A 27762-nucleotide genomic window follows, 5' to 3' on the forward strand; every position below is an offset into this window, starting at 1 on the left:
TTGTTGAGAGAGTAGATCATGGAAGTTCTCACCAGGAGAAAAAAAGAATTGTAACCTTGTGGCAGTGGATATGAACTGGACTTACCTTGGTGCTCATTTCTCAGTATACACAAATACCAATTGTTACATTGTACACTGAAGCTAATACAATGTTACATGGCAGTTACACTTCATTTTTAAAAATATTTTTTTTCCTTTTTTTTTTCTTTTTTTTTTTTTAAGATTTTATTTATTTATTCATGAGAGAAACAGAGAAAGAGAGGCTGTCTTTACAGGCAGAGGGAGAAGCAGGCTCCGTGCAGGGAGCCTGATGTGGGACTCGATCCCAGGACTCCAGGATCACACCCTGGGCCAAAGGCAGGCTCTAAACTGCTGAGCCACCCAGGGATCCCTAAAAATATTTTTCGAGGTGGAGGAGTATAGTTAAATGGCCCCAGCCATCTTGATTATTTTGCTGACTTCACTATCTCACTGGTGAAACTCTGGGGGTCCTGATGCAGTAATTTTATCGGATGCAGTCCTTAAATAGTCAGCGGCAGCAGAGTTGTGTCACTGTTCGTGTGACCCTTGCACAGAGCGCGCGCCACTGTTCTGTGTTTGGCAGCTCCGCATCTTCCTGTCAGCAGCCCCAAATGCACTGACAGCTTGTAGGCCCTCCTCCGGTGGGATTAGGAGGCATTGCCTAGGAAGGCCACCTTCTCAGGTTAATGTATCTTTTTGGCAATGACCTATGATGGTTTGCCAAAGGTGTGTGATTACACTACCGTGTCGTTTCAAGATACAGGCCTCCACTGCCTGGCTTATGCCGTACTCCACTGTAGCTTCTGGTTTGTGATGTGGTTCTGGGTAGGTTTAGTCTTTCATCTTGGTGCTTCCTCTAGAAGGTGGCATGGTTTTTTCTGAAAACCCAAATAAAACATGAATCATGCTGAGGGCTCAGAGTTCAAGGATTCCAGCTACTGTGATTCTTTTTGGTTTTGATATATTTAGCATATTGATCTGATATTAGCCAAACATGTCAAAGAAGGCAAGGGTCCTGTATGGCCACCTCCCACATCTCAAGCCAGAGAATCTCATAGATGAGGTGATCTACTCATCTGTTTGGCTCTCAGATCAGTAGGTACTTCTTTAGACAGGAAGTGAATCCTTTACAACGAGAAGATCCTTGTACCCAAATCAGATAAATAGAGCAGCGACACGCAGTCCTTGGGACACTGACAGCCTGCTCAGTTATCTCAGAGGTGTGTCTAGATCGTCCTCACTCTGCCGCATGTCTTCTACTCCTGCCCACATGGCCTTGGAATGTACTGAAGGGAATCAGGAAACCCTAAGCCTGGTGAGTCTCCCCCAACCCAAAGGGGAGAAACTAAGTAATTCAAATCCCTTACCTTAGAGGTGCCAGAATGCTTGCTACCGTTCGTAGAGTAGGGAAAGAATTTTTGTAGTAAAGACACACATACACACCTCACACCAGTAGTCATGTGATCTGAGTCATGTGTTCACCAGTCTGTGTGAACTCAAATTTTTATTGATGATTTTTCAAGTATAACTTATCATTTGTATTACTTACCTAAGCAGAGTTCAAGGGATTTTGTTAACAGAGTGCTCAGTAGTAAAAAATGATCAAGTCCGTGAGAATCCTACACTCAATTATTGAACTATGGGATGTATTTGCAGTTCTGGTGGCTTCTTTCTTGTGGAGGCCTGCAGCTGTATTTTCACAGTGTGATGAAAGAGAATATACTCGGACAGAGTCATATCACATGGATTAATTAAGGAGAATTCTGAGATTTATCTAGAAAGCCAGATTCCAGGCACACTGTATTTTCTTGGCAAGAGTTTGGTATGTGTTTTTCCAAACATTTTTCTGTGCATTTTTGTACAGTGAACTAAACAACTTACTTGTATAATCATGGGAAAGGGGGAAAACTTGCTGAAGCCAGTGGCTTTGATTAGACAAGAGGGGTGGGACCTGGGGCTGGATGTAGTTAAATTAGGGGTGCCTTGTCCATGGCATTAGAGAAGGAGCCAGAGCCAGTGAGCCCAGACTGAAGGGGGTTAGCGTGGAGGATGGTGTATGTAGAGTCCTTTTATGAATGCTGTGTGTTTCCCCAGCGAACTGGAAAACAGTTACCAGCTGAATGTGAGAATGGGGCAGAGGCTTTAGAAATTCTGGGAGAAAGGCAAGGCATGAAACCTCCATCTGGGGAGTGACTAGACCAGGGAAGTGCAGGTGGGTGGTGCCGAGGGTCCCCTCTGGAGCCAAGGGCTCAGAGGTCAAGTGAGCTGAGCCACACTGGCTCTGTGGCTGCAGGTGCCAAGCAGGCAGATGGCCAATAGAGAAGGGAGCTAAAGTATAGTGACAGCGGTCGTGGGCCTTGGGGTCAGGCCTGTCAGGGAGGACAGTGAGGAGAAGTGTCCTCAGACCAAGGAAGCTGTTCGCTGTGGAGCTGAGAATTGTGGAGTTTGGGGTATCAAAGTGGTGGGTGGGGGGAATGAGAAGGGAGAGGAGGAAGATGGATTATGGTGGATCCTTGACATTGGGTGATGGAGAAGTGGCTGTGGGAACTGACAAGATCCAGGTGCTGCCCCTCAAAGCTTTTGGGAGCAGGGACATTTTTTTGACTCTCAATCAGGGTGTTCAGCCTAAGAGAGGATTCCCTGCCCCAAATACTACCTGACTCCGTGAGGGGCTCGTGGGCTTGCCCACAGGCTGAGGGCCTGTGGTTGAGAAAGACCGGTCATTGAAGAGGAGGTCGGGGCTAAGTGTGATGCTGGAGACTGTGACACTGATCCAGGAGGAAGAGGGGACACGACTTGGGCCTCATGTGTGGCTTAAAGGTGGCTTCTCTCATTGCACGACTGCAGGAGAGTTTTAAGGGAGTGGGAGGCAGAGGTGTGGAGGGGCTAGTGAGGAGCAGAAAGAGCCCTGACCTGCTACAGATCCCATGGTTCCAGGGTGTGCAGGGGGGAAGCAGACCGCCCCCCACAGCCCCCGCCTCGGGAAGGGGCTTCAGGGAAAGTTGTGTCACCATGGGAGTGAGGGGTGCTTGGACTGGGCTCTGAAACTCCAGGGGCACCGTGGCGGGGCAGGGGAGGACTCCCTGGGCTGCCACTGTGCCCGGTGGTGAAAACAGGTCGGAAATGTGTGATGTGAGGTTATTAGTTCTCGAGTCGGGTTGGGGTGTGAGGTGGGGCCAGGAGGGAGTCCAGGGCTCCTGCCATTCTGGAGCCTCACCCCTGCACCTCCACCTGTAGGGGGACGGTGGGCAGCGGGCCTTCCCCAGCCCTGCCAGCAGGAAAAGTATCCCCCGGGGTTCCGCTGTACAACCCATGTGTCTAGTTTTCTCTTTGATTTTCAGACGGCTGTTGATGTTTTTAGAAGGATAATTTTGGAGGCAGAAAAAATCGATGGGGCCGCTTCACAAGGAAAGTCTTCCTGCTCGGTGATGTAATCCTCCTGCAGAACCTGAGGACACGGGAGTCGGTCCAGCCTGAAGAAGCAGACTGCCCGTTATCCTTTAAGATAAACTCAGCTTCTTTTTCCTTCTGTTAACCTGAAAGATTTCATTTGGGTCAGAGCTTTTTCCTGCCCCACCCCCCTTCAGATTATGTTAAACTCTGACTCTGTCCAAATGAGTTCACTTCCATTTTCAAATTTTAAGCAATCATATTTTCAATTTATATATTGTATTTCTTAATAATATTATGACCAAGAATTTTATCGGCATTAATTTTTCAGTGTAGTTGTTTAAAATCATGTAATCATCAAAATGATACATACATAATTGTTACACTACTATTAACTAGGCTTCGATATATCAGTGTTTATTTCATTGTGTTAAATGTATACTTGTAAATAAAATAGCTGCAAACCTTAACCCCTTGTGCTTAGCATGCCTTTCAAAGAAGAGAACCTTGTCCTCCTGAGGGAATCCCTTTGCCTGGGGGAGGGCTCATTCTGGAGGCGGATTCGGGCACCTGGGGGGCCCCTGGACGGCAGGGCCGTGGAAGGTTGGGAAGAACACCGGACCAGGGTGCTTCTCGATGGGCCCCAGCTGGGGGGCCTGGGAGGACCTGGGAGGAGCGTTATAGTCCCAGTGGTGACTGTTCTCCCCTCCACCCTGGGCGGAGGGCTTCGTGCCGTGCTTGACGGCACTGAGCAGAGCTGTCGCCTTACCCTCCTGCTGACCCATAGGCTACATGGGGACAAGGAGAGGTTAAGAGTCACTTCCTATTTTCTCCTGTGTCTCGCTTCACGTCTACCGCAGACAGGATCTGATTCAGATCCCACAACACCGACTCACTTCGGGGGTGAGGAATGTTGCCAGTAAGCTGGGGGGTGGGGGGGCTCCAAGATCTTCCCTCAGACTCTGACCGCACCCTCCTGCCCCCCCAGGACCAGCCAGAAGGAGGAAGGGGGGTTTATTTGCACAGTGGCCTCCATGTCCTCTCTTAAGCCCCACTTGAGGTTGAAAGGTGTCCTCCCAGCTACGATGCAGAGCCAGTTCCAACAGAGAAGCAAACGTTATCATCGACTTTATTAATCAAATACATTCTTTCAAGTACTCAAAAGTGTTTTGGCGACACAGTATTGTTACTTATTAACAAGGTTTATTCTTAGGCCTTGTGTTCTATGCGGACACTCAGTGTGCGGGACTGTGTTAACTCTGGATCCACTTCATCCAGTCAGCCTTTGTCATCTGAAAAGGACTTTCTGTGTAAGTGGGAACTCTGAGCAGCATGTTTGTGTGGGAAGCGAGTTCAGCACTCACCAAGCGAGCCTTTGAGGACTGGGCCCTGTCTGGCTCCCTTCCGTGGTGCACCTCGGCACTCAGTTGTTTCCTGTTTTTCTTTTTTCCCCAAGTTTTTATTTAAGTGTCAGTTAACATATAGTGAGACTGGATTGTTTTTTTTTTTTAAGATTTTACTTATTTGAGAAAGAGAGCACAGAGCAGAGCAGGGAGCCCGACGATCCCAGGATCCTGAGATCATGACCTGAGCTTGAAGGCAGACACTTAACCCACTGAACCACCCAGGTGCCCCCACCTTTTAAAGATTTTATGTATTTCTTTAAGTGACAGTGGGACTGTTCTGTGTCGTGAACACAGCAGGGAAATCTGCACCCTTGTAGAGCTTGCGTCCAACCTTGAGCCTTGGAGTTGAGGCAGGGCCAGGCCAGGGCCTACTCCCCAGCACATTGATCCCGTCCACGGACAGTTGATTGACTTACTGGACGGACGGGGCATGCTGGGAGTTCACAGTGTGGTATGGCAGCTCGAGACCAGTGATCCGGAGCTCCTTCCCTTGAGGTGAGGGTAGGAGGTGGTGGTAGTACCTACTGTGTGTTGATGTTCTCGTTTGGTTCTCATCCCCTGTGAAGGAGGTGCTGTACTATCTATAGATGAGGAAACCATCTCAAAGGTGTTAGCATCTGGTTAATATCAGTGGCCACACCCCTGCTAATGTGATACCTGAGCTTGTGAAGAAATTCTGGCAACTTCTAGATTTGACTACATTTTTTGTTACTTTAATACTATGTACAATCACTCACTTCTGGGCCTTTTTTTTTTTTAAAGATTTTGTTTATTTATTTATTTGACAGAGACACACAAGTGTTGGGGAGTGGCAGAGAGAGAGGGTGAAGCAGACCCCCCGCTGAGCAGGGAGCCTGATGGGCCCAATCCCAGAAACCTGGGATCATGACCTGAGCTGAAGGTAGACCCTCAACTGGCTGAGCCACCCAGGCGCCCAAAGGCCCTTTTTTTTTTTTTTTTTTTTAATGTTTTAACATTTCTGAAATCAAGAGTGAGTGTTAATGATCCCTGAAAAAGCATCATGTTGTAAAAGGATGTTTTTCTTAGTGGTACATACTGTGGTCTTAGATTCATTGAAGTACAGTACGTGCACATATAAAACTAGGTACGTATTCAAAACTATTTTGTAGGGGCTCTTGGGTGGCTCAGTGAGTTAAGTGTCCAACTCTTGGTTTTGGCTCAGGTCATGATCTCAGGATCAGGAGATCAAGCCCTGAGTTGGAATCCACACTCAGCAGGGAGTTGGCTTGAGATTCTCTCCCTCCAGCTTTGCCCCCGTCCACTTGCTCTTGAACATGCTCTCTCTCTCTAAATAAAATTTTTTTGAGAGTATTCTGCAGTTCACAATAAATACAAATGACAAAATGATGTTACAAATTCAAATTAAAGTGATGGAATTTTGCTCAAAGTAGATCGTCCAGCCACTTACCCTCTCTAAACCCCCATGTCTCCCACTGACGGCACAGCGCTCTTGCCCAAACTATTCATCATCTTCCTGTCACCACACCTGGTGAGTGCTTCTGGTTTCTTTATTGACTTTTCAGCAGCATTGCACACAGCATTGCGACTTCTCCGCAAGCCCTCTCCCTGCTTCTGTGAACTCCTGGGTCCTCTCCAGCGCACCATGGGCATGAATCTCCTTTGCTGTTTCCTTCTCTGCCCCACCTCAGTGGGCCCTTATGCTGCCTGCACCCACTTCCTTGGTTTCTCCAGTCACAGCTTTTACTACCACGTTCCTGAAGGCTTCAGAGCTCACAGCTCCCTCCCTGACCTCTGTGGGCTTTAATAATCGTGCCAAAATCCAAACTTCCAACACTTGAAGCCTAGCACTGTCGAGCTGGTGCTTAACTCAACAAGGCTGTGCTCTGGTCACTCTGCCCTTGGTGATTCCCGGACAGAAAATTCTCCCTCAAGACCTCTGTGTTTGTCTTCCTCGGCCCAGAATGCCCTTCCCCAGACTTCCCACCCCCCAGGCCTGCACGTGAGTCTTTATCACACAGTACAGCACATGTCATGATCCATCACTGCGGGTCTTTGTGCACACTACATGTTCGCAGACTAAATCTGCCTGCACGGAGGCAGTGGTGGATCTGCCCCTAGATCTGTCCCAGCGCCTTGAAGCCCCAGCCCTGCCCAAGCATAGGGCCTGCTGAAAGAGATTTCCCAGGGCACCAGGTAACTTTGTCGTTTCTGTTATATATATATATATTATTTTCTTACTGATTGCCTCAGGAATTAGAATTAACATCTTAATTCCTAACAATCTAGTTTAGATTAATGCCAATTCCCATAGTGTATAGAAACTTGGGTCCTGGGGTTCCTGGGTGGCTCAGTCAGTGAAGCATCTGCCTTCAGCACAGGTCATGATCTCAGAGTCCTGGGATCCAGCCCTGCATTGGGCTCCCTGCTTAGTGGGGAGTCTACGTCTTCTCCCTCTGCCCTTCCCCTGCTCGTTCTATCTCTCTGTTGTATAAAATGAACGGATTTGTTATTCCTTTATGAAGGCATATTTTAAATCAAATAGGAGAGGGGCGCCTGGCTGGCTCAGTGGCTGAGCGTCTGCCTTCGGCTCAGGGCGTGATCCCTGGATCCTGGGATCGAGTCCCACGTCGGGCTCCCTGCGTAGAGCCTGCTTCTCCCTCTGCCTGTGTCTCTGCCTCCCTCTGTGTCTCTCATGAATAAATAAAATCTTAAAAAATGATAATAATAAAATAGAAAAAACTACCAAAAAATATATTTATCTGTCCTGTCTTGTGTACTCACCCGTGTAGCAACATTTCCTTATGCTCTGTGGTTATCCAGTGACCTTTGTTCCAGCCTGAGACTCCCTGCAGTGTTTCTTGTGAGCAGGCCTGCCAGCCATGAATCCTCTGGGGGTTCTGTGGATCATCTTTCCAGGAAGGCCTTGCTGAGTGTAGAGTTCTAGGTGGAGAGTCTTTCTCCTTCCGCCCTTTTCAGGTTGAGGGTTTTCATGAGCAGGCACAGGCCAGTGTGTGTGCTCCTCTGGGCTCCCAGGAGCATGCTGCTGCCTTTTCAGAGCCCTCTTGGACACCTCCCTTTCCAACATTTTCTCTTTTCTTTCTTTCTTTCTTTCTTTCTTTCTTTCTTTCTTTCTTTCTTTCTTTCTTTCTTTCTTCTTTCTTTCTTTCTTTCTTTCTTTCTTTTTCTTCTTTCTTTTTTTTTAAGGCTTTTTTGTTAGCCTGCTGTTCACTCCAATGTCAAATAAATGGCTGCCGATTGTTTTTGACAGACACCTGAGAAAAAGCCGTCAGGTCAAAGACAAGCCTTGCAGGTGGGGTCTTCCAGAAAACTGCTGGATATGACAGATTAGTTTTCTGAAAGTAGGGCTTTGAAAGAGCTCCAACCCCATCTTGACCCTGCGGGGGCTGCTCCAGTGCTGGTTTCTCTCAATTGCAGCCGCTGGTTTTCAAGGCACCATGGAGTTTGCGGGGGGGGGGGGGGGGGGAGGCCTGGCAAGGGGGCAAGTGACAATGTCACAAGGCTCACTTGTGCCGAGAATCAGTCGCTTTTCTTAAATGAACACTACCGGGTTGTTACAAGCCTTTAGTTCATTTCCAGAGTTCTGGAGAAGTCTATTTTTGGGGGGACAGTTTTTACCAGTGCTCTCACTGGGTTCTGAGAGGTCCTTGGAGCAGGGTTCCCAGTGACGGCCCCACAAGGATCCTCGCCAGTGGAACGGATGAGTAGATGAGCCCTTCTGTGGGGCCCCCTTCCAGACAGCCGTCTGCTGCGGTGTGGTTGAGATGCCCACCGTCCACACAGGGCACGGGACAGCCTTTACTCGCTTCCCGAGCCCACCCGTCATGGGCTCATCACAAAGAAGGATGGTGCCTCAGCCACGGTCAGTGCAAACAGCCTCGGACTCAGAAGGCAGCAGAACCTGGCCATCGGGAAGTCATTGAGATGACCCAGAATGTGCCGCTGCCTCTTAGGTTATGGTGTAGATGGAAGCAAGCTTTAACAATTCTCGGAGAGGCCTGGACTCCGGGAAAGCACCCCGGGCTGCTGGGAAGTGTGCGGTGCTCCCCAGCCCGAGCCCCACGGGTACTGCGGGCAGCGCCCCAGGCCTGCGTGCCTGCCCCGGGCCTCCGGCTGCCCTGGTGACTCCAGTGGACCGACACTGTTGTGCATAGTAATAGGGGCTGCCTGAAGGCTGTACCAGCGGGAAACCAGGAGGCCTTCCAAAGCATTCCTCAGGAGATTCCAGAACCATTCCCTATCTGCTCCCCGCCCCCCACAGGCAGTGTTACATTTAGCAGAAAAGTTTACATTAAGCAGAACTTCCATGTTACTGACCTTATTATCTTTTCTGTCCCTTTGATTTGCTGGGGGGTGGGGGGGTGGGGGTGGGAGGTCTGCTCTAGGTAACAGCTGACAAGTGGAGAGTGGACTTAGCATCCCTGTATCCAGAGGGAGGCCCTGAGGCCCTGAGATGGCCCCAACAATTAGCCCATCAGTTTGCACCCCAATACCCACCGGGAACCCCAGGTAAATGGAGCAGCACACTAAGACTCAGAACCGAGCATTCTGGTCCCAACTTAGCAGCTACTGTGTGTCTTTGGGCAACTCCCTTACACTCTGGTCTTGATTCCTTTATCCATAATGTTTCCCTTTGCCAGGGACAGTTGTCATGCCACAACTATGAAAACCCTGGCTGTCCCCAAAGCCCTGACAGATGCAGAGTCACCATCCTGAGGATCGTGAGCTGCCCTCCGTGCCAGCTCCGGGCCTTTACCTGCTGCCAGCATCCCGCCGTGTCCAAAGCTCTGGAAGTTTCCACCACGTGTCACCAGCAGCACCGGGAATTCCTGCAGGGTCGCACACCTAGGAAGGCAAGATGGAGAATCACCAGTTAGCTTGACAGGTAAGCCGAACCAAGTTCAAAAAAACGATTCCATTCCAGCTGATCCCAGGTGCCAAGAATAAATCCATCGGTGGCTCAGTCAGTGAAGCATCTACCTTCGGCTCAGGTCATGATCCTGGGGTCCTGGGATCGAGCCCCATGTCAGGCCCCCTGCTCAGCGGGAGCCTGCTTCTCCCTCTCCCCCTGCCTGCAGCTCCTCCTGCTTGTGCTCAAGCTCTCTCTCTCTCTCTGTCAAATAAATAAATTTAAAAAATCTTTTTTGGGGGGCAGCCTGAGTGGCTCAGCGGTTTAGCGCCACCTTCGGCCCAGGGTGTGATCCTAGAGACCCGGGATCGAGTTCCGCGTCGGGCTCCCTGTATGGAGCCTGCTTCTCCCTCTGCCTGTGCTTCTTCCTCTCTCTCTCTGTGTGTGTCTCTCATGAATAAATAAATAAAATCTTTTTTTTTATCTTTTTTTTTTTAAAGAAAAAGAACACATCCATCCACATCCATGTGCATAAAGGAAATGGAGGTGTGCCACTGAAGGTTACTGTCTGGACCCACAGAGCTCAGTCTCTGTCAGACCCTGTCGTGGTGCCGGGGACAGTGCCCCAGTCCGCGGAGACACCTTGCTCCCTGAGATTCTGAGTGGACACCTCCGTGGAGCCTCCAAGGAGCAGATCACATGCCCTAGACAGGCTCCAAAGGCCCCTCCAGCTTCCACACTCTTACGGCCCAGGAAGAGGCCTTGGCATACATCTCTAAGGCATGAGGTTTCTCAGGAAATAGCAGAGGATTCTGGAAACATCAGGGCCTCAGCAATCAGGACCTTTCACCCAGTTCTTCCTGCTGCCCGAGAATGGCCCGGGCAGAGTTGTGCCACCAGATACAGCACGAAAACAAAACGACCGGCCCGGCTGCCTGCTCCCCCAGGGAGAGCGTCCTGCGCGATTTACTGGCCTCCTAGTGTTTGGCTTGATCATTTTATTCCCTCTCCCAGCCCCCATCAGCCCAGATTAGCAGAGAATCCAAGTAAACCAACCCCGCAATCTCTGGCTTTCGTATGTGGCATGGCTGTGAAGTTGTCATGTCTGAACTTTACCCTAAAAGGCCGCCACCGATGAGGGCCGGCCTGGCGCTGACAGCTGGAACAGCTGGAAAGGTTACATTCCGCAGCTCTGACGTGTGGATTTTTATGATCCCATAACAGAAATCCTTCTGAGGCACAACCTTTTCTGTGCCTGTAACCGGAGCATGACGTGAAGTTGCAAAATGTTCAGAGCAGTCTGAAGTCCGCCACCGGCTCCCCTGCGAAGACTTGGGGAGGCGGCTCCCCCTCCGGCCTGTGGTTCTCAAACTCAGGCCTGCCTCAGAGGCACGTGAGGGGCTGACTAAAACACCGGGGGGCCTCACCCCAGAGTTTCTGATTGTGAGGACCCAACTGGAGCCCGGGACACCCCCACTTCTAACGAGTATCCGGGGTGGCTGCTGGTGGTTCAAGGACCACATTTTGAGAACCACTGACTTAGGCCATGATACCTAGGAGTAGGAGGGGTTGCACAGACAGGAGACCCCTGCTGGCAGGATCTCAGAGTGTAGGGGTAGGTGACCAAACGCCCAGTCTCCCGGGGACTCGGGCTGCTCTAGGTGGAACTGTGTCCTCCAAAAAGCCATATGCAAGTCTCAATCCTGGGTACCTGGGAACGGAAATACAGTCGTCCCCATTCTTTTCTTTAAAATAACGTCCCAACTTGACGTCATCAAGTTAAGGGAGGTCGTACTGGAGTAAGGTGGCTCCTAATCCAGTGGTTGGTGTCCCTATAAGAGGAAATTTGGATGCAGAGAACCAGGCCACGCAGAAAGGCCACATGGTGGTAGAGGCAGAGAAGGGACAGGAGCGGCCACAAGCCGAGGCACACCGGAGCCTCCAAGGAGGAACCGAGGCTGTCCACATCTGGATTTTGGCCTTCTGGCCTCTGGGACTGTGAGAGGCTAACTGTCTGTTGTTTGCAAAGAGTTTGCAAAAGAGGGGATCCCTGGGTGGCGCAGCGGTTTGGTGCCTGCCTTTGGCCCAGGGAGCGATCCTGGAGACCCGGGATCGAATCCCACGTCGGGCTCCCGGTGCATGAAGCCTGCTTCTCCCTCTGCCTCTCTCTGCCTCTGTGTGTGTGTGTGTGTGTGTGTGTGTGTGTGTGTGTGTGTGTGTGAGACTATCGTAGATAAATTAAAAAATTAAAAAAAGAGTTTGCAAAAGAGGAAACTGAAGGTCGGAGTTGGAACCTGCCGCCTAGTCCGTGTGGGCCACGATGACCAGCAGGATTGGAGCAACATATTATTTCTCACCATCCGAAGGCTGGACGTTGCAGACCAAGGAGCATGCAGATTTGGTGTCTGGTGAGAGGCGCTTCCCACTTCGTAGATGGCCGTCTTCTTGCTGTGACCTGGTGGAAGAGCCAGGGAGCTCTCTCCTAAGGGCACTCTGGTCCCATTCATCACAGCTCCACCCTCATGAGCCAGGCACCTCCCAGTACCGTCACCTTGTAGGTCAGCTTTCAACATGTGCTTGTAGGGGGACACAAACATCAGTGGATCGCACCTGACAGGAATCATCTAGCAAACCCCTGAGACCCATTTTCTAAGAGTAGACTGTGCTGCCCAGGTGATTCACATGCACATGAACGCATGAACGTGTGAATGGCCGTGCAACCAGGCCATAAGGGTCTGGGGGGCGGGGGGGGGGGGGGGTGTGTGTCTTAGTGGGGATTCGGATTCTGTCAGTCTGGGGTAGAGCTCTAGAATTTGCATTTCTGACAAGTGCAAGGTGCTGCTGATGACCTTGGGCTGGAGGCCACGCTGGCTGGGTTATACCACCCCTCAGGAGGGAGCCTCTGGAGTAAATCAGGATTGTTCCCTGATGCCCGAGAACCCACATTCTCACCCTTGCTCTGCTTCCAGGGGGAATCATCCACATTTCTGGATCCACCTTTGTTTTCCCATCTGCAAAATGAAGAAGCATTTGAACTGAATTGGTTGTTCCCAATTACTCATGTTTCTCGAGTTGGATTAAAGAATGTAAATTTCCCCAGAAATTCAGTGGGTTAAGCATCTCAGTGGGTTAAGCATCTCCCTTGGCTCAGGTCATGATCCCTGGGTCCTGGGATTGAGCTCCTGCTCAGTGGGGAGCCTGCTTCTCCTTCTCCCTCTGCCCCCTGGCCTGTGCTCTCACTCTCTTTTTTCTCCTTTCTCTCTTTTTTTTAAAGATTTTATTTATTTTTTCATGAGACACACACACACAGAGAGAGAGAGAGAGGAGAGAGAGAGAGATTGAGAGAGAGAGAGAGGCAGAGACACAGGCAGAGGGAGAAGCAGGCTCCATGCAGGGAACCCAATGTGGGACCCCATCCTGGGACTCCAGGATTATGCCCTGGGCCGAAAGCAGGTGCTAAACCGCTGAGCTACCCAGGGATCCCACTCTCTCTCTATCTCAAAGAAATATATAAAATCTAAGAAAAGTAAAGTAAATTTCCCAATTTTTAGCCAAAAAATTTTTTTTATGTGAAGGCGGTTTTACCCCACAATTTTCCTTTAAGAGGTAGCGAGTGCAGCCACTCACCAATAAGACTGAACAAGTTATAGATGGATTTTAAGTGCTATGTCCGTGCGTCAGGTGCCCCGCCCCCACCTGGTGGCTGCTGCCCTTGGGGGTGGTTGAGAGCTGCGGCGGGAGGGAGCCGGGAGTCGCCGGCAGGGCTCTCGCTGTTGCCCCCTAGAGTCTGAGAGAGGCATAAGTCTCGGCGCTGATTCTTCCCCATCTCCTGACCCTCCACGCACCCGCCAGGGGATGGGGTCCAAGGTCCGCCCTGTGCCTGGGCCGCCCGCCACAGTGCAGGATAGTGCCCCACGGCCACTCGCGGTGCCTTCTGGGTTTTTCTGGCTTCGGGGTGGAGGGAGATCTGAAAGCAGGGCTGCCTCGGAAAGGGCGGGAACACCCTTGGGTGCCGCTCTGCCCTGGATTCTCCATGTCAACCATCTCAAGGAAGGAGGGAGGGGACAGAGATGGCTGAGTGTGCCCCTGGTCACCCCACTCACCCGGCTGGTGGGCTCATGTGGGGTTTCAGAGAGGTGTCCAGCCCAGGGGCACCTGGGTGGCTCAGTGGTTGAGCATCTGCATTTGGTTCAGGTCGTGATCCCGGGGTCCTGGGATCGAGTCCCACATGAGGCTCCCTGCATGGAGTCTGCTTCTCCCTCTGCCTGTGTCTCTGCCTCTCTCTCTCTCTCTGTCATGAATAAATAATAAAATTTTTAAAAAGAGAGAGATATCCTGCCCAAATTTACCCTCTGCCCTCTGCTAGACCCCCCTGGATTTGAATAGGAAGAGCTAGGGCCAGTGGTCATCTTTTACCCACACTAGGGTGGAACTCCTGCTGCAGAGTTTTGATCCAAAGGCAAACCCCTTTCCCGATGTGAACTCCACAAACTTCTCATCCTACTAGTGATGCTGCTATGGAAATCAGGACCCCGCGGGTATTAGCCGGCTGTGCCCACGTAACCTGCCCTCCTCCCTCCTGTTCTGCCTCAGCCCCCAGCTGACCGGGCTGGCCCTCCCCAGTTCTCAACCGCCATCAAGACTAAGACCATGTGAAAGGAGCACAGGCCCGAAGCCAGGACGCAGGCCCCTGCCCCCCACCTAGTACCCTCCCCAGCCCATAGCTGTGTTTGTGGTTTGTGCCATGTCTCCTGCTATTTCAGACCACCACCACTGATCAGTGTCTGGGTTGCCCAAGATTGGTGCCATGCTACTCATTTCAAGTGACTCAGATTACATACAGACAGGGGCCCTAAAAATATATTTGCCTTGGTTTGGTCCAGGACTGAACTTGCTCATCTGTAACATGGAGTAACTACACAATTGTAGCAGGATGTATGTTTGTCATGAGTGGTCATTAATAAACAATGAAAATTGGGCAGCCCGGGTGGCTCAGCGGTTTAGTGCCACCTTCAGCCCAGGGCCTGATCCTGGAGACCCGGGATCAAGTCCCCCATCGGGCTCCCTGCATGGAGCCTGCTTCTCCCTGTCTCTGTGTGTGTGTGTGTCTAATAAATAAATAAAATCTTTTAAAAAATAAACAATGAAAATTTATTATCAAAAGAAAGAGAAAAGAAACAATTGCTGCCATGGCCCCCCACTGCTCACTCTCACTTGCTGTGTTCTGTTGGGGCAGGATTCCCAGATTAGGGGACCGAGGCTCAGGGCCAGGAGCCAATCCAAGGGCAGCATGGCTCCGGGAACAAACCTTCCTGTGTCACTGCAGGCTGGGGCTTGAGCAACCTCAGGACACCTGAGAGTCCTGCTCTGGGGGACAGGAGAGGATAACGCAGCTCTTCTCTCAGGTGACTTTAAAGATCTGCCCTTTAGCTGTGATGTCCTGGAGCTCCCCCACAATGCGTCTAGATGTGCTAGTTATTTTTATTTATCTTGTTCAGGATTCAGTATTCAGAGTGCTCTCTCAGAGTTCAGGATCGCCTTCAACGCTTGTGAGTTCAGAGCCACCACCTCCTCAAATAGGGCTTCTCTGCTGCTCTTTTTTCTTCCTACAGATTTGTTTTTAAAGATTTTATTTACTCATGAGAGACAGAGAGAGAGACAGAGACATAGGCAGAGGGAGAAGCAGGCTCCCTGCAGGGAACCCAGTGTGGGACTCGATTCCAGGACCCGGGGATCAAGACCTGAGCTGAAGGCAACTGCTCAACCGCTGAGCCACCGAGGTGTCCCTTATTTGTTTGTTTGAGAGAGAGTGGGGGGAGGGGCAGAGAGAGAGAGAATGGCAAGCCCACTCCACGATGAGCTGAGCCCAGAGCAGATCACATGACTCCTATCTTGACCTGAGCTGAAACTAATTTAAAGATTTTATTTGAGAGTGAGAGAACGAGCACGGGGAGGGGCAAATGGAGAGGGAGAAGCCGACTCCCGCTGAGCAGGATGCCAGATGTGGGACTTGATCCCAGGACCCTGAGATCATGACCTGGGTGGAAGGCAGCAGCTTCACCCACTGAGCCACCCAGGCGCCTTCTCTGTTGATCTCGATGGCGCTTTTCTGGAATGTCCTTTAGTATATGTTGGAGCGATCAGCCTTCCATTCATGTCACTTAAATGTGTTTTCTTAATTCCTGATTTCCTATCGCTTGGATGGATTTCTGGAAGTGGGCATATTTGCAGCCTTTGAGTCATTGGATGAGGAGATGCTGAAGGAGCCAGGACTGAAAGGCGGGCAGGAACAGACAGGCTGGACAGACTGTAAAACGGCCAACTGCCAGGAGACGGTGCGAACTGTAATCTCTTTGGGGACGAGGCCCCCGGCTTGGCATCCGAAGCGGAGCACCACCGCGGTCTGGCTCTGTGGCCTCAGGCCACTTACTTACCCGAGCCTCACGTGGCCTATCTACACAGCGGGGGTGATCATAACACCCGATCGCCTGGGGAATTCGGTGGCATCAGACCTGTGCTAGCGGTCCCGGGCTGCGGAAACGCTGGGCGATGACTGTCCCTGCTGTTGAACGTCCAGATTCCTAGCCCCGCCCCGGCGTTTGGCGGTGTCGTTATTGTAACCACCACTAGGGGTCAGGCGTCCGCGCCTCTCACCCATCGTGCAGTCCTGGGGGGTGGGGGAAGTTGGGCCCAGGAGATGTCTCCTAGAACCCAAACGCCCAGCTTTGGCACTCCCACCCTTTCCTTCCCCACCCCAATCGCATACTAGGCCCCTCTCCTGGGAGGCAGATGTGTCCTGTCTCCTAGAAGCAGACCTGGGACCCCCAGACGGTGGGGCTTGGCACTGGGCAAACCAGGGGAAGCTTCCACCCCTTCCCCCAGGAGGTTCAGAGCCCTGCTGGTCCACAGACTGGGTGGGACCTGCAGGGCCCTGTACAGATTCCCGCCAAAGGAGCTCCCTCCCTCCCTCCCTGTCCACCAGAGACCACAGTGTCCAGAGGGCTGAGGCTGTCCCCAGGCTGCCCAGTGCACTTTCTGGGCACCTGCTAACCCAGCCCCAGGCAAACATCCTGATGGCTAACACTCCACCATTGGTGTGCTTGGCGTCATTCACTTATATATTCATGCGGCCTTGACTGTGTCCACTGGAGTTGAGGTAAGCTCATGCTTCACCCAGCTATTTCATGCAGAGGTATGGCCCGCAGATGTGGTGGGATTGGTCCCTGGGGCCATTTGGACATTTGAGGGTGTTTCCATTTGTCAGAATGATAGAAGAGGACAGGCCTTTAATGAGCAGGGCCCAGGGATACTTGATATCTTGCAGAGAGCACTAAGGAATAGGCAATTTCACTCTAACACATTATATTCTTTGCTTTTTAATATACACTGAATTTTCCTAGTATGCAATGTACCAGATAAATAGATGGAAGATTTTAGTTTTTTCTTAAGATTTTATTTATTTGAGAGAGAGAGCATGATGAGCATAGGGGAAGGGCAGAGGGAAAAGTTGACTCCCTGATGAGCAGGGAGCCTGACCCAACCCAACCTGACCGACCAACCGACAGAGGGCTCAATCCCAGGATCCCAGGAACATGACCTGAGCCTAAGGTCAATGCTTCACCAACTGAGCCACCCAGGTGCCCTTTACTTACTTTTCTGAGGAATTTACCAAGAGTTATTCATTAATTATTTCAGAAACTGGGGTCACAAAAAAAAAGATAACAAATTGCAGAAGGAGAGATCCCTATACAATGTTAGCACACTGTAAAATGTATATTATTTCCAGGTATACAAATAGTAAAGGTATGAAAACGGTCAAATAAATAATAAAAATCAGGATAGTGGATACTTCTGAAGAAGGAAGGCTTTTGATGACTTCTTTCCTTAAAAAATTTTTTTTTAAATTTCAGAGAGAGAGTGGGGGAGGGGTAGAGGGAGAGGGAGAGAAAAACTTTAGCAGACTCCTCGCTGAGCTTGGAGCCCGGTTCTACCCCATGACCCTGAGATCATGACCTGAACCAAAACCAAAACTCTGATGCTTAGGTGACTAAGCCACCCAGGGACCCCTGATAACTTCTTTCTTTCTTTTTTTTTTTATAAATTTTTATTTATTTATGATAGTCACACACACAGAGAGAGAGAGAGAGAGAGGCAGAGACACAGGCAGAGGGAGAAGCAGGCTCCATGCACCAGGAGCCCGACGTGGGATTCGATCCTGGGTCTTCAGGATCGCGCCCTGGGCCAAAGGCAGGCGCCAAACTGCTGCGCCACCCAGGGATCCCACTTCTTTCTTTAAAGAAAAAAAGCCGACCTGACAAAAAAGGGGGGGCAAAATGTTAAGATTTGACAAAGCTGGATAATCGGTGTGTTATTATTATTCCTTCTGTTACTCTCTAGACTTTTCCATGCTCTAACTTACCCAAAAAGGGAAGAGAATCGACAAAAATCCAAGGCAGGAGGATGGAAGCAGGCAAGTGGACATTGGATCAGCACATGCTCTGTAGCTTTCCCACATTGAGCAGCTACTCGCAGCTTTTAAGTTGCACATTGTTGAGATTTTCTTAAAATCAAGACGGCATCCTCAGTCCTGCTCCTTCCACTGTCATTCTATTCTGAGCCCTTCTCCTAGCCTTTTGTCACCAGCTAACAGTTATATGTGGCTTAAGATCTCACCTATTTCAAGGTGCCTTTTAACAGTGCACTATTGAAGATGACTCACTCAAAGACCAGACTCTCCAGTGCTGAGATTTTGCCAGTTTGCATGTGGAGAGAGCTATTTGGGGCAGAGATTCTTCTCAGGCACAAATATGTCATATGAACCATGGCAGACCTGACCTTCTTATAATGAAAATCCCGGGTGAGAGCTGAGACCTGGCACTGGCGTAGGGGAATGCAGGTTAAGGGTGGAGAAGTCTGATCCACCTGTTTGTTTTTACCAGTTCTTTTCATGAGGCTCTTGGCTTGTCATTTTTCACATATGCTCTGCAGAAAACACCTGAAATTGGTGCCTGTGCTTTGAAGCTACCCGCATCACCTGGGTATGTTGTCTGGGTGCATTGTCTCTGGCCCTGGTGCTGTAAGGGCAAATACCAATTAAACTATGGACTTAAGGTGATAATGATGTGTCAGTGTTTATTCACAGTTGTAACAAATAAACCACCCTGGTGGGGGATGCTGATGGTAGGGAGGCTGCAGCGGGCAGTGGCAGGCAGGGGGTATGTGGGAACTTTCTGTACTTTGAGCTCAATCTTGCTATCAACTTAAAATTGCTCTAGAAAAAAAAAGAGACTTCATTTTCCCAGTTGTAGGGGAAGAGACTTCCCATCCCTCCTTTTTCTTCTAGAATTTCTTTCTTCGTTCTTGTCATATGTATGCACATCTTTTAATAGCTAAATAGCTGCTTGCCAGTCTGAAAACTCAGGAGTCTTTCCCCCAGGAGCTGGGAGTCACCTCTTTGCAAAGTAATCATCAAAGAAGATGCCACCCCATGGTCTCCTGGGAGGAGAGGGCTTAGCTCCAGCTGTCACCTCACTTTGAATTGCAAAACCAATCTCGAAGCACAAAGATACAAGAAAATCAGCAATTTCTCTCGAGAACACATGTAGTGAGTTGCATCTGCCTGACTATATATAAAAGGCTGAGAATTCCCTGTCTTTGCAATCTCTTTAGCAGATGGCCTGTGATGCACATCACATTCAGGTTTAATGCTTATTCAATAATCCAATGGTTTTCTTCCATTTCTACCTTAATGGGCAGGCTTTCTGGGGTGGGAGATTATGTTTTTAGTTATATTTCCCCAACAGAGCTCGTGTTGGGAAGCAAACGCTAGAATAGGTGGTATGGCCAGTGTGGATGCCCACAGGGGCAACAGCCGGCTGAGAGGCCTATCCTTGGAGAGCCTCTCAGAACAGGGGCAAGGTCACCCCTGTGCCCCAAGAATTGCATGACCTCCTCTTCTGAGTCTGAAGTGTCTCATCTGTAAATTGGGAGGACCTGCTGCTTCTGCCCTCCGTGAAGCACCCCAGGGTCACCCCTATGCAGAAGAGCTCTCTCTGCTTTGATCTCAGAGCTGGCCCCTAGCCCCAGCTAACCAGAGTCATTGTTTTATGTACACACATCTCATGTCCCACCCCCCCAGTAATCTGGGGGCTGCATCTCGTGAACTGTGTTGACTCTGTTCACTTCACCATCTTTGAGCCTTTGTCAAGTGCCAAGACCTTCTATGCCCTGAGAAAGTCTCACCCTGGAAGGGGGCTGCCTGCTTTTGTAAACCCACCTTGTCGTCCAGGGTGGTCTGGGTGCAGAGCACTGTGGACCACTAGCGTGGGCCTTGAGACAGAGCAGGTAATACAGAAGGGGATCAAGGATGAGCACTGAGGGGATCCCTGGATGGCTCAGCGGTTTAGTGCCTGCCTTCAACCCAGGGCATGGTCCTGGAGTCCTGGGATCAAGTCCCGCATCAGGCTCCCTGCATGGAGCCTGCTTCTCCCTCTGCCTGTGTCTCTGCCTCTCTCTATTTCTCATGAATAAATAAATAAAATCTTAAAAAAAAAAAAAAAAAAAAAGGATGAGCACTGACTGGGGGTGGGGGCAGCATCCGGGGAGCAAGAACCTAGGAGAGAAGAGGAAGGTGAGGACAACCTGGCACCTGTGATTGGGTGCCTGGAGTGGAAGGTGGGCTGGGGGGCACACTGCCTCCCCCCCCCCCCCCCAGCTGGGTTCCATCCTTGGACCAAAGAAAAACCTCAGTAAAACTTGAGCGCGGGGAACCGGATGAGAAAGGGAGGGGACGGGAGGTCAGGGAATGCTTGGTGCCCGAGGAGGAGGGGGGCAGCACTTTGCAGAAGCGGGGCGCTAGAGACGCAACGGACGGGTGTGTGCGCACGTGTGTGCACGTGTGCGTGTGTGTGTGCCCCTGACTCAGCAGGGACGGCGGGCGGGGGGCGGCCTGGCTGGGGCTCGCGGGGCCGCCGTGACCCCGCAGGCAGCCGACCGACCCCGGGCAGGGGCGGGGCGCACCGCGGGGCTCGCGGCGGCGCCGGCGGGCGGGGGTGGGGGGGTTCGGTCCTCGGACGGGGCGGGACGGCCCCTCGCGGGCTTAGCGCAGTCGACAGCACTAACGCCCCGGCCAGCAAATCTTTTGTCCGGGGCGGCGCTGAGCCAGCAGGGCTGCCGGCCGCTATATAGGGGCGGGCCGCGGCGGGCAGGGCGCACCATGGCGCAGCGCTCGGGGAAGGTGAGTGGGGCCCCTCCCGGCCCCGCGGGACCGGAGCAGACGCCGCCCCCCCCCCCCCCCCCGCCGCTCCGCGCACCCCGCCGCCCGGCCGAACTGTGATCGAGGCGCCCTTCGCGTCTGACAAGCCTGGGCCAAACTGGCATAACTGCCCCCCAGGCCGGCGGCCTCTCTGCTGTGGGAGGGGGCTGGGCGTCCGTCTCCCATCTCCCCCCAGCCTCCAGCCCGGGCTCTGCGGAGGTTTGAGGGATCTTGGAGCCCGGGGGGTGACCAGTGCTCCCTGCCGTCGCCCAGACCTGCCTTGTCCACAAAGGCGGCAAATCGGATCCACAGTCTCTGCCCCCTCCCCTCGCGGGTCTGATGCAGCCTTAGGTCTCCAGGGCCTAGGGTCAAGTTTAGCGGGTGAGAACATTGCTCAGTCCGCACGGGCTTGGTTATGCTTCAGTAACAAACAACCCCAAGAGCCAATCGTGCTCCCCGCGCCCCCACCGTGGCCGGGGGCGCCCCAGAGGGACAGGGAGAGCTGGGGAGTGACCCCCTGGCTCTCAAAGCTTCTGCCTAGGGGGCAGGAAGGGTAATCATCCGGGACAGGGCAGGAGATGACATCACTTACCAGCCCCCAGGCCACACAATTTGTACTTTGCCAGGGCCCATCTGGGAGCACGGTTCTTGAAACCCAAAGAGTTATTGTGTGGCTGGAATTTCAGGCTCTGTGGCAGAAAATGAACGTCAGGGCCCATAGAGTTCATGTTGTTTAGTTTAGGGACAAGGAGAAGCTGTCTGTGCTACTTTGCCATAGGATGCTGTGTCTGAACTGACCGCTGAGTTGGTAACACTCCAGCTCTGACACATGCTGTCACCCAAAGGAGTGGCCCAGGAAACAAAGGGATGTGTTACGTTGAAAAAAAAAAAAAACCCTTTTTAGCCATTAATCCCCGCACCAGGCCCTGACTGTGCTCCCTTACACATCCAGTCTCTCCTGCTGCAGGGCCCAGTCCCAGGAACCTGACTTTTTGAAAGTTCAGTGTTTGGTTACAATGGTGGGGTTGTGAGTGACATGCTGTCTCCGAAAACATTTCCTTGGATGTTATGTTTTAACAACACAAAGTGAGTCTAAAAAAAATGCAATGGGAATTTGAAAACAGCTGGTTTTCAAATGGGCCCAGGGACAAAGGGGGGAATTCTTATTCCCAGATATCTTCGGAAATTTGCTCAACTGTGAGCCCCTGGGGAGGGGAGGCCCAGGCCCTGGTCTGACCTCGACCCAACATCCAAGTGTTCTTTCCCCCCGTTAACAGTGTTGTGCACCTACTTTGCACAGCAGGCCTGGGAATTGGGGCTCAATCCAGGTGTTGGATGCCGGGGGTCTGCTCCCCAGACTGAAGAGAGAGAAACCCCTGACCTCAAGCCCTCTGACCTGGCCTTTCTAGATCATCCTCTATGAGGGCAAGCACTTCACCGGGCGGAAGCTGGAGGTCTATGGGGACTGTGACAACTTCCAGGACAGAGGCTTCATGAATCGGGTGAACTCCATCCGCGTGGAGAGCGGCGCCTGGGTCTGTTTTGATCACCCTGACTTCCGGGGCCAGCAGTTTATCCTGGAGCATGGAGACTACCCTGACTTCCTCCGCTGGAATGGCCACAACGACCACATGGCCTCCTGCCGGCCCATAGGAATGGTGAGTGGGGCTCGGGCTGGGGGCTTCCTGCCAGAGGGACCAAGGGTCCGTGCTGCTCAGTCGTGGGACAGATCATCTGGGAACATGGCCCTCCCAACTTGAAGATCTGACAAGCCTGTGTGATGTTTGAGATGGAGAGATGCCCCCATGCAGACCCACCCACCACAGCCTCGTGTGTGGGATGGCATGGGGCTGAGCCGCAGAGCTCCTGGAAGTTTTCATACCTACATACTGATAGGCAGGTATCAGGGAATCGCCTTCCATTTCCGATCCCAACATCTTGCTGAATTTTCCACTTAAAAGGCTGTTGGAAATATTTGAAGTTTGGATTTGCAACCAGACAGGGGAGAATTTAGCTGATATGGGCCTGGTGTATCCACCCGGGCAGGTCATCTTGTTGTGCTTTTCAAGAGACCTTGATGCTCTGACCGTAGAATGACTGAAGGAGGAAGCCTAGGTCACCAGCCCATCCTCAGAGTTTGGGGGCAGGTCTCTTGGAACCACACAAGTGGTTGTCATCTCACAGTGTGGCCGGATGTGTGCACGGAGAGCATATGAGGGGCGTCACTACCCATATGCAGGTTGAGGCCCGAGCATTCCCATTCCTTAGAATTTTCCCATTACAAGTGCTGAGTTGCTGGGAGGTCCAGGTGGTCATGTGGGAAATGGCTGACTCCTGAACCAGTGTCTCATCAGAGACTCAGCCCCATGTCCGTAGAAGAACATTTCCCTGGATGTGGGGGCCAGGCGGTACTTGTGAACATCTGAGGAGCCCCAGGGAAGGAGCCTCGTGTATATGGGCCCTTTCTCTTTTCTACATGAGTTACAAAACCAGCTGGGCTTTGGCATCTCAAATTGTAAGAATGCTTTCTTAGTATTTCCACCGGGCCATAGACATTTGGAAAAAGGAATTGACATGGCTGGCTCTGGATATTGCGTAATACTATTTAAATGAAAAATATCCTAGGTATTTATCGAATGCTGTTCTTATAAAAGCTATCCTTAGGGCCAGCTGGGATGCAGACCCAGCCCCTGTCGGCACCAGAGCCAGTTGGGAGCTGGCCCTCCTCTGTCTTTTGGAAATGCAGGGAATCTTATAGGGAGCTACACGTTGTCATCCCAGTGAGCCAGCAGGGATTTCAGCAAATGAGATCCCTGTTATTTGTTTTAGATTTTTGGCTTCATGTTTTAATAAAAGGTCCTATTACAGTTTGTAAAATATTATCATTTAAAGGCTTGCCCACGGCCTGTGGCCCCAGGGTGGGGATGAGGGACTGGTCCAGGGGCTCTGAAGCTTTTTAAAGTGAGAGACCCCTTTCATCCAACCAGATCACATGTGCCAGAACAAGCAGAGTGCTGTGTTGACGCTTGTGTTGGGGTGGTGGGCACTCACTGGCCCCCCCAGCACTGGAACTCCTTGGTTCCCAGAGCCCTGGGCAACTCTGAGCTTCTGGCCACCTGGGCCACCCGTGCTCTTTGCCTTCCTTCCTTCCTTTCTCCACTCCCACGGGGCATGCAGCATGGAGAGAACTACCGCCTGGAAATCTTCGAGGGCTGCAACTTTACTGGCCAGTGCCTGGAGTTTCAGGATGACTGCCCCTGCCTGCCAAGTCAGGGCTGGTCCAAGAACTGCGTCAATGCCATCAAGGTGTACGGGGATGGAGCGTAAGTAGAGGCCGCAAGGCCGCTGACCACAGCCCAGCCAGGTATGGGGAGGCTACAGGGTGGGTCAGACCCCAGCAGGGGTACAGCCTGTCCCCTGCCTTGGAGGCCCATCCTCTGCCTCAGCTGCCTCCTATACCCCAGCCAAGCAAGGGGGTGGCTTCTTCATGGCTCGAGAAGGCGTGAGTGAGGAGCTGTGGGGCCCTGGAGGCTCCCCGGAGGGAGATGCCCTCCACAGTAGGCACAGAGGTAGGAGGGCACTTTGCAAACGACTGGTTCTCTGCGATTCACCTGATCTCATGGGTCTGATCTCTGTGGTCTGCTTGAGCCAGGAGAAGCCTGCTCTGAGAAGGGTAGCCCTGCCCCCCTGCACATCCCCTACTTACTCAGCAAGGTGGATCCCTGATTGGACCTCTCCTGCCAAGTGGGCAAACCCCCAGCACGCAGTCCTTCCAGGAGATGGACATCATGGTAGCTCACTTCAGGTGGACAGATTGTGGCCAGGGGGGTTTTGCCCAGGCACACAGCGGCTTGTCTGCCCTGCTGCAAGAGAGTCATTAGAACTCCGTGCTAACCTGGCTTCTGTTGGCCCCTGCATACTCGGTTCCTGACATCAGCCAGGGGCTGCCTCTACTCCCATCATGCCCAGCGGCTGTTAGAAGCTTGATGACCCCTGGGCATGCTCCGGTTGGCCATGTCTTCATGGTGTCCCATTCATCTAGCCAGTGGGTAGTGTTACCCCCTCTTACAGAGGAGCACGCTGAGGTTCAGTTACCTTGCCCCGCTTGTGAGTGGCACAGCTGGGACTGCAGCCAGGTGTTGGCTTCACATCGGTGTCCGTTGTCAAGAGCAGAGCCTCCCAAGACCTCAGCCCCATCCCATCGGCAGAAGAGCCCCACTCAGTTTCCAGGAACATGGCTCGTGTCATGGCAGCTAAGGGGTCCAGTTGCTGCCTTTGTGTCTGAGGTTTGGGATGAGGAAACACCCCAAGAGGTTCAAGAGAGAGTGGTCCTGGGAGAGGCTGAATGAAGATAGTGACTGAGCCAGGGAAGACCTGAACCTTCTACCTGTCCCCAGGGCAGCCTGATGGCTGCTGCATCCCGGGGCCTCTGACCCAGAACCCCAGGGGAACTCTGTTCCCTCCCTGCTATCTCTGTCACTCAGGTTCCATCCAGGACTCATTGTGTCCTGCTGCCTTTCTCTGCCTCTCCGGACCCCCCTCTGCCCTAAGTTGATGGCATGCGGGGACCGATTTGGAGGGTTGAATTCCAGAACAATAGTTTGCCTGGAAAGCTGCAGGCCAAATTGTGTCTCAAGAGGCAGCAGTCACACCTTTGCATGGAAGGTGTCCTGAGACCTGAGCTGCCACCCCATCTACCCACCCTGGGGGGCTCCCGGGGCATCTTGAGAAGAAAGATGGGAAGGTAGGAGCCAAGAGTTTGGACCACAGGGCAGGGGATCTCCTGTAGTTCTTGATTTCCCCAGGAAGAGAAGGAGATTCAGAGACTGCGTGTGGCCAACCCCATACTTGGACCCAGGGCCCCACTCTCCCTCCAGAGTGCTCACCCTTTGTCTCCTGTGACTTTAACGTTAAAAAGAAAAAATAAATAAAAAAGCCCTTGTCAAGGAGAAGCTGCCCAGATGGCAATGGCCTGGAGCACCTGGTCTGGATGTGACCTCCTTCGAGGCCTTTCCTGGGGTCTGATGGGATCGCCCTGGAGGCTTTTGTGCCATATCACTCTCCCTACTTCCTGCCAAGGGCACAATTCTTCCTCTTTGTGGCAGGTCCCCAAAGTCACAGGGTCACAGAGGGAGGGAAGACTTGGAGGGAGGTTTACTGAGGAGGCCCAGCCAGTCCTCTCTTCTTCCTTTTGAGGACTCCTGCATATGCTCCCCGTGGCCTCAGGCCTGAGCCTCCCATGGGTGTTGGGGACAGGCGAGGCAGGGGAGGGCAGCAGTTTGGGCACAGTGGGGCCGGGGCGCGGGGAGGCTGGGGCTGGGGGAAGGCCCAATAAACCAGGTCGGCCCTGAGCTCCCCTGCAGCTCACATGCTGGGCCTCCCTCCTCATTCCTGACCCCTGACACTTGTGCAGACTGTACCCGGCACCAGATGTGGCATCAGGATGGGGATGGAGGCCCACCGACACAGGTGAAGGAGAGCTGGGGAAGCTGCCCTAAGCAGGCAGCTCAGTGCGCCCTGTGACCTCGGGCTGGATGGGCTCATAAATTCTGTGTCTCAGGGGAAGAAAGTTCCAACAACAGCAGAGTGCTTTGGGGCGGGAGAGCCAGAATGGTTACGGCCACTGCAAAGTCAGACTCAGAGCACCCCACAGCCTGGGCCTGAAGGGATCCCAGCAACCAGATCTGGGTGTGTAGTCCCCCTTTGCTTCCTACGGTGGAAAAGCTGTTTTCTATCCCTGGTGAGACGAAGGGGAGCATCAGAGTGAGGGGAGAGGCCAGTGTGAGAACAGGCAGGTATGACAAGGGGGCTCATCCAGGGTGCCCCCTGCAACTTCTGCCCCTCAGCTCAGGCTCCAGATCCCACCTGGGCTAGGAAGTGTGGCAGGCCAGGTGGGAGGCCTTCTCTCCCTGCCAGGGACGGAGGGAGGGAAGGAGTCCATGGTCACCTGGCCTCCCTCTGACCTCAGGTGGGTGCTGTACGAGGAGCCCAACTACCGCGGCCGCATGTACCTGGTGGAGCGGGGTGACTTCCGCAGCTTCTCGGACTGGGAGGCCCACAGCGCCCGCATCCAGTCACTCCGCAGGGTGGTCAACTTCTTCTAGCTGGTCAGGACCAGGGCATGCAGGGGAAGAGGGCCAGTCACTCCAGCCCCTCCTAGGGCTCATACCTAGGGAATAAAACATCATGAAAGTGGAGAGCTGAGCTGGCCTGAGTGATTTCCCTGCGCCTCCCTGACGGGGGACACCAGTGGGGCTCCCCAGGCCCTGGCCAGGAGGGTGACAGAGGGTGCTGTGAGGCAGCCAGTGGGGAACACGAGAGCTGGAAGGGATCTCAGGGTCACAGAATGGAACCCTTTCCTTTGACACATGAAAAGCTCATGCCCTGAATGGGAGCAAGCTTCTGGAGGAGCCAGGCAAGGGTCCAGGCACTTCCTCTCCCTGGCCCCGAGCCCTGGATCAGTCAGAGAGGATGGAAGAGAAGTGATGGGGGTGGGGGCAAGCCCCAGGGGGTCTGCCGCTGGGGCCTAGCTCCCTCCTGGCTGTGCCTCTCCCTGACTCAGCAGCTCGGGGCTGCCAGGCCATGTGGTCTGCTCCGCAGCCAAGAGCCTGACCCAGGGTTCATGAATCTGCCTCCCCGGCTGATCGTGGCCTTGGGGTTTACAGCGAAGGCCCCTCTGGAAGGATGGGCTGGACCTTAGGGACACATTGCCCCTTATATCCTGGCCTGGGGGCTTGGAAGATGCACAAACACGTGGCCTGAGAGGGAATGGAGGAGGAGACTTGGAAGGAGCTTCAGGGTGAAGGGAGTGTGGAGCATCACTTGGGCCCCCAGCCTGCTCA

At 52.5% G+C, this 27762-nt stretch overlaps 2 protein-coding genes across 7 annotated transcripts in view; both read left to right on the forward strand.

Moving 5' to 3' along the window:
• RHEB (Ras homolog, mTORC1 binding) overlaps positions 1 to 3881 on the forward strand; it is a 43689-nt gene extending 39808 nt beyond the window's left edge. Inside the window, exon 8 of one of the 2 annotated variants that reach the window (XM_072776924.1) lies at positions 3344 to 3881. In XM_072776924.1, the coding sequence (XP_072633025.1) occupies positions 3344 to 3355 (12 nt within the window). In that variant the 3' untranslated portion in view covers positions 3356 to 3881. The remainder of the gene's footprint in view (positions 1 to 3343) is intronic. The other variant, XM_072776923.1, reaches the window with a different exon arrangement.
• A 12335-nt stretch (positions 3882 to 16216) lies between these two features.
• CRYGN (crystallin gamma N) lies at positions 16217 to 27117 on the forward strand. Of its 5 annotated transcripts, none has more exons than XM_072776928.1 (4): positions 16217 to 16822; positions 22330 to 22577; positions 24088 to 24243; positions 26889 to 27117. In XM_072776928.1, the coding sequence occupies exons 2-4, from the start codon at positions 22414 to 22416 to the stop codon at positions 27022 to 27024; spliced, it is 456 nt and encodes a 151-aa protein (XP_072633029.1). In that variant the 5' UTR covers positions 16217 to 16822; positions 22330 to 22413; the 3' UTR covers positions 27025 to 27117. The 5 variants fall into 5 exon arrangements, with proteins under 5 accessions (XP_072633029.1, XP_072633026.1, XP_072633027.1 ...); XM_072776925.1 differs by lacking the exon at positions 16217 to 16822 and adding an exon at positions 20725 to 20902; XM_072776926.1 differs by lacking the exon at positions 16217 to 16822 and adding an exon at positions 20726 to 20902 and having other exon boundaries at positions 22330 to 22578; positions 24098 to 24243.
• The last annotated feature ends 645 nt before the right edge of the window (positions 27118 to 27762 follow it).

This window comes from Canis lupus, chromosome 15, assembly GCF_048164855.1.
Source record: "Canis lupus baileyi chromosome 15, mCanLup2.hap1, whole genome shotgun sequence".
NCBI classification, from domain to species: Eukaryota; Metazoa; Chordata; class Mammalia; order Carnivora; family Canidae; genus Canis; species Canis lupus.

Bases quoted from the DNA above. Each gene is read 5' to 3' on its own strand.
- CRYGN (XM_072776925.1), top strand. From the start codon at position 20,882: ATGGCGCAGCGCTCGGGGAAG. The intron at 20,903-22,329 runs GTGAGTGGGGCC...TGGCCTTTCTAG, and splicing joins TGGCGCAGCGCTCGGGGAAG to ATCATCCTCTATGAGGGCAA. The intron at 22,578-24,087 runs GGTGAGTGGGGC...TCCACTCCCACG, and splicing joins TCCTGCCGGCCCATAGGAAT to GGGCATGCAGCATGGAGAGA.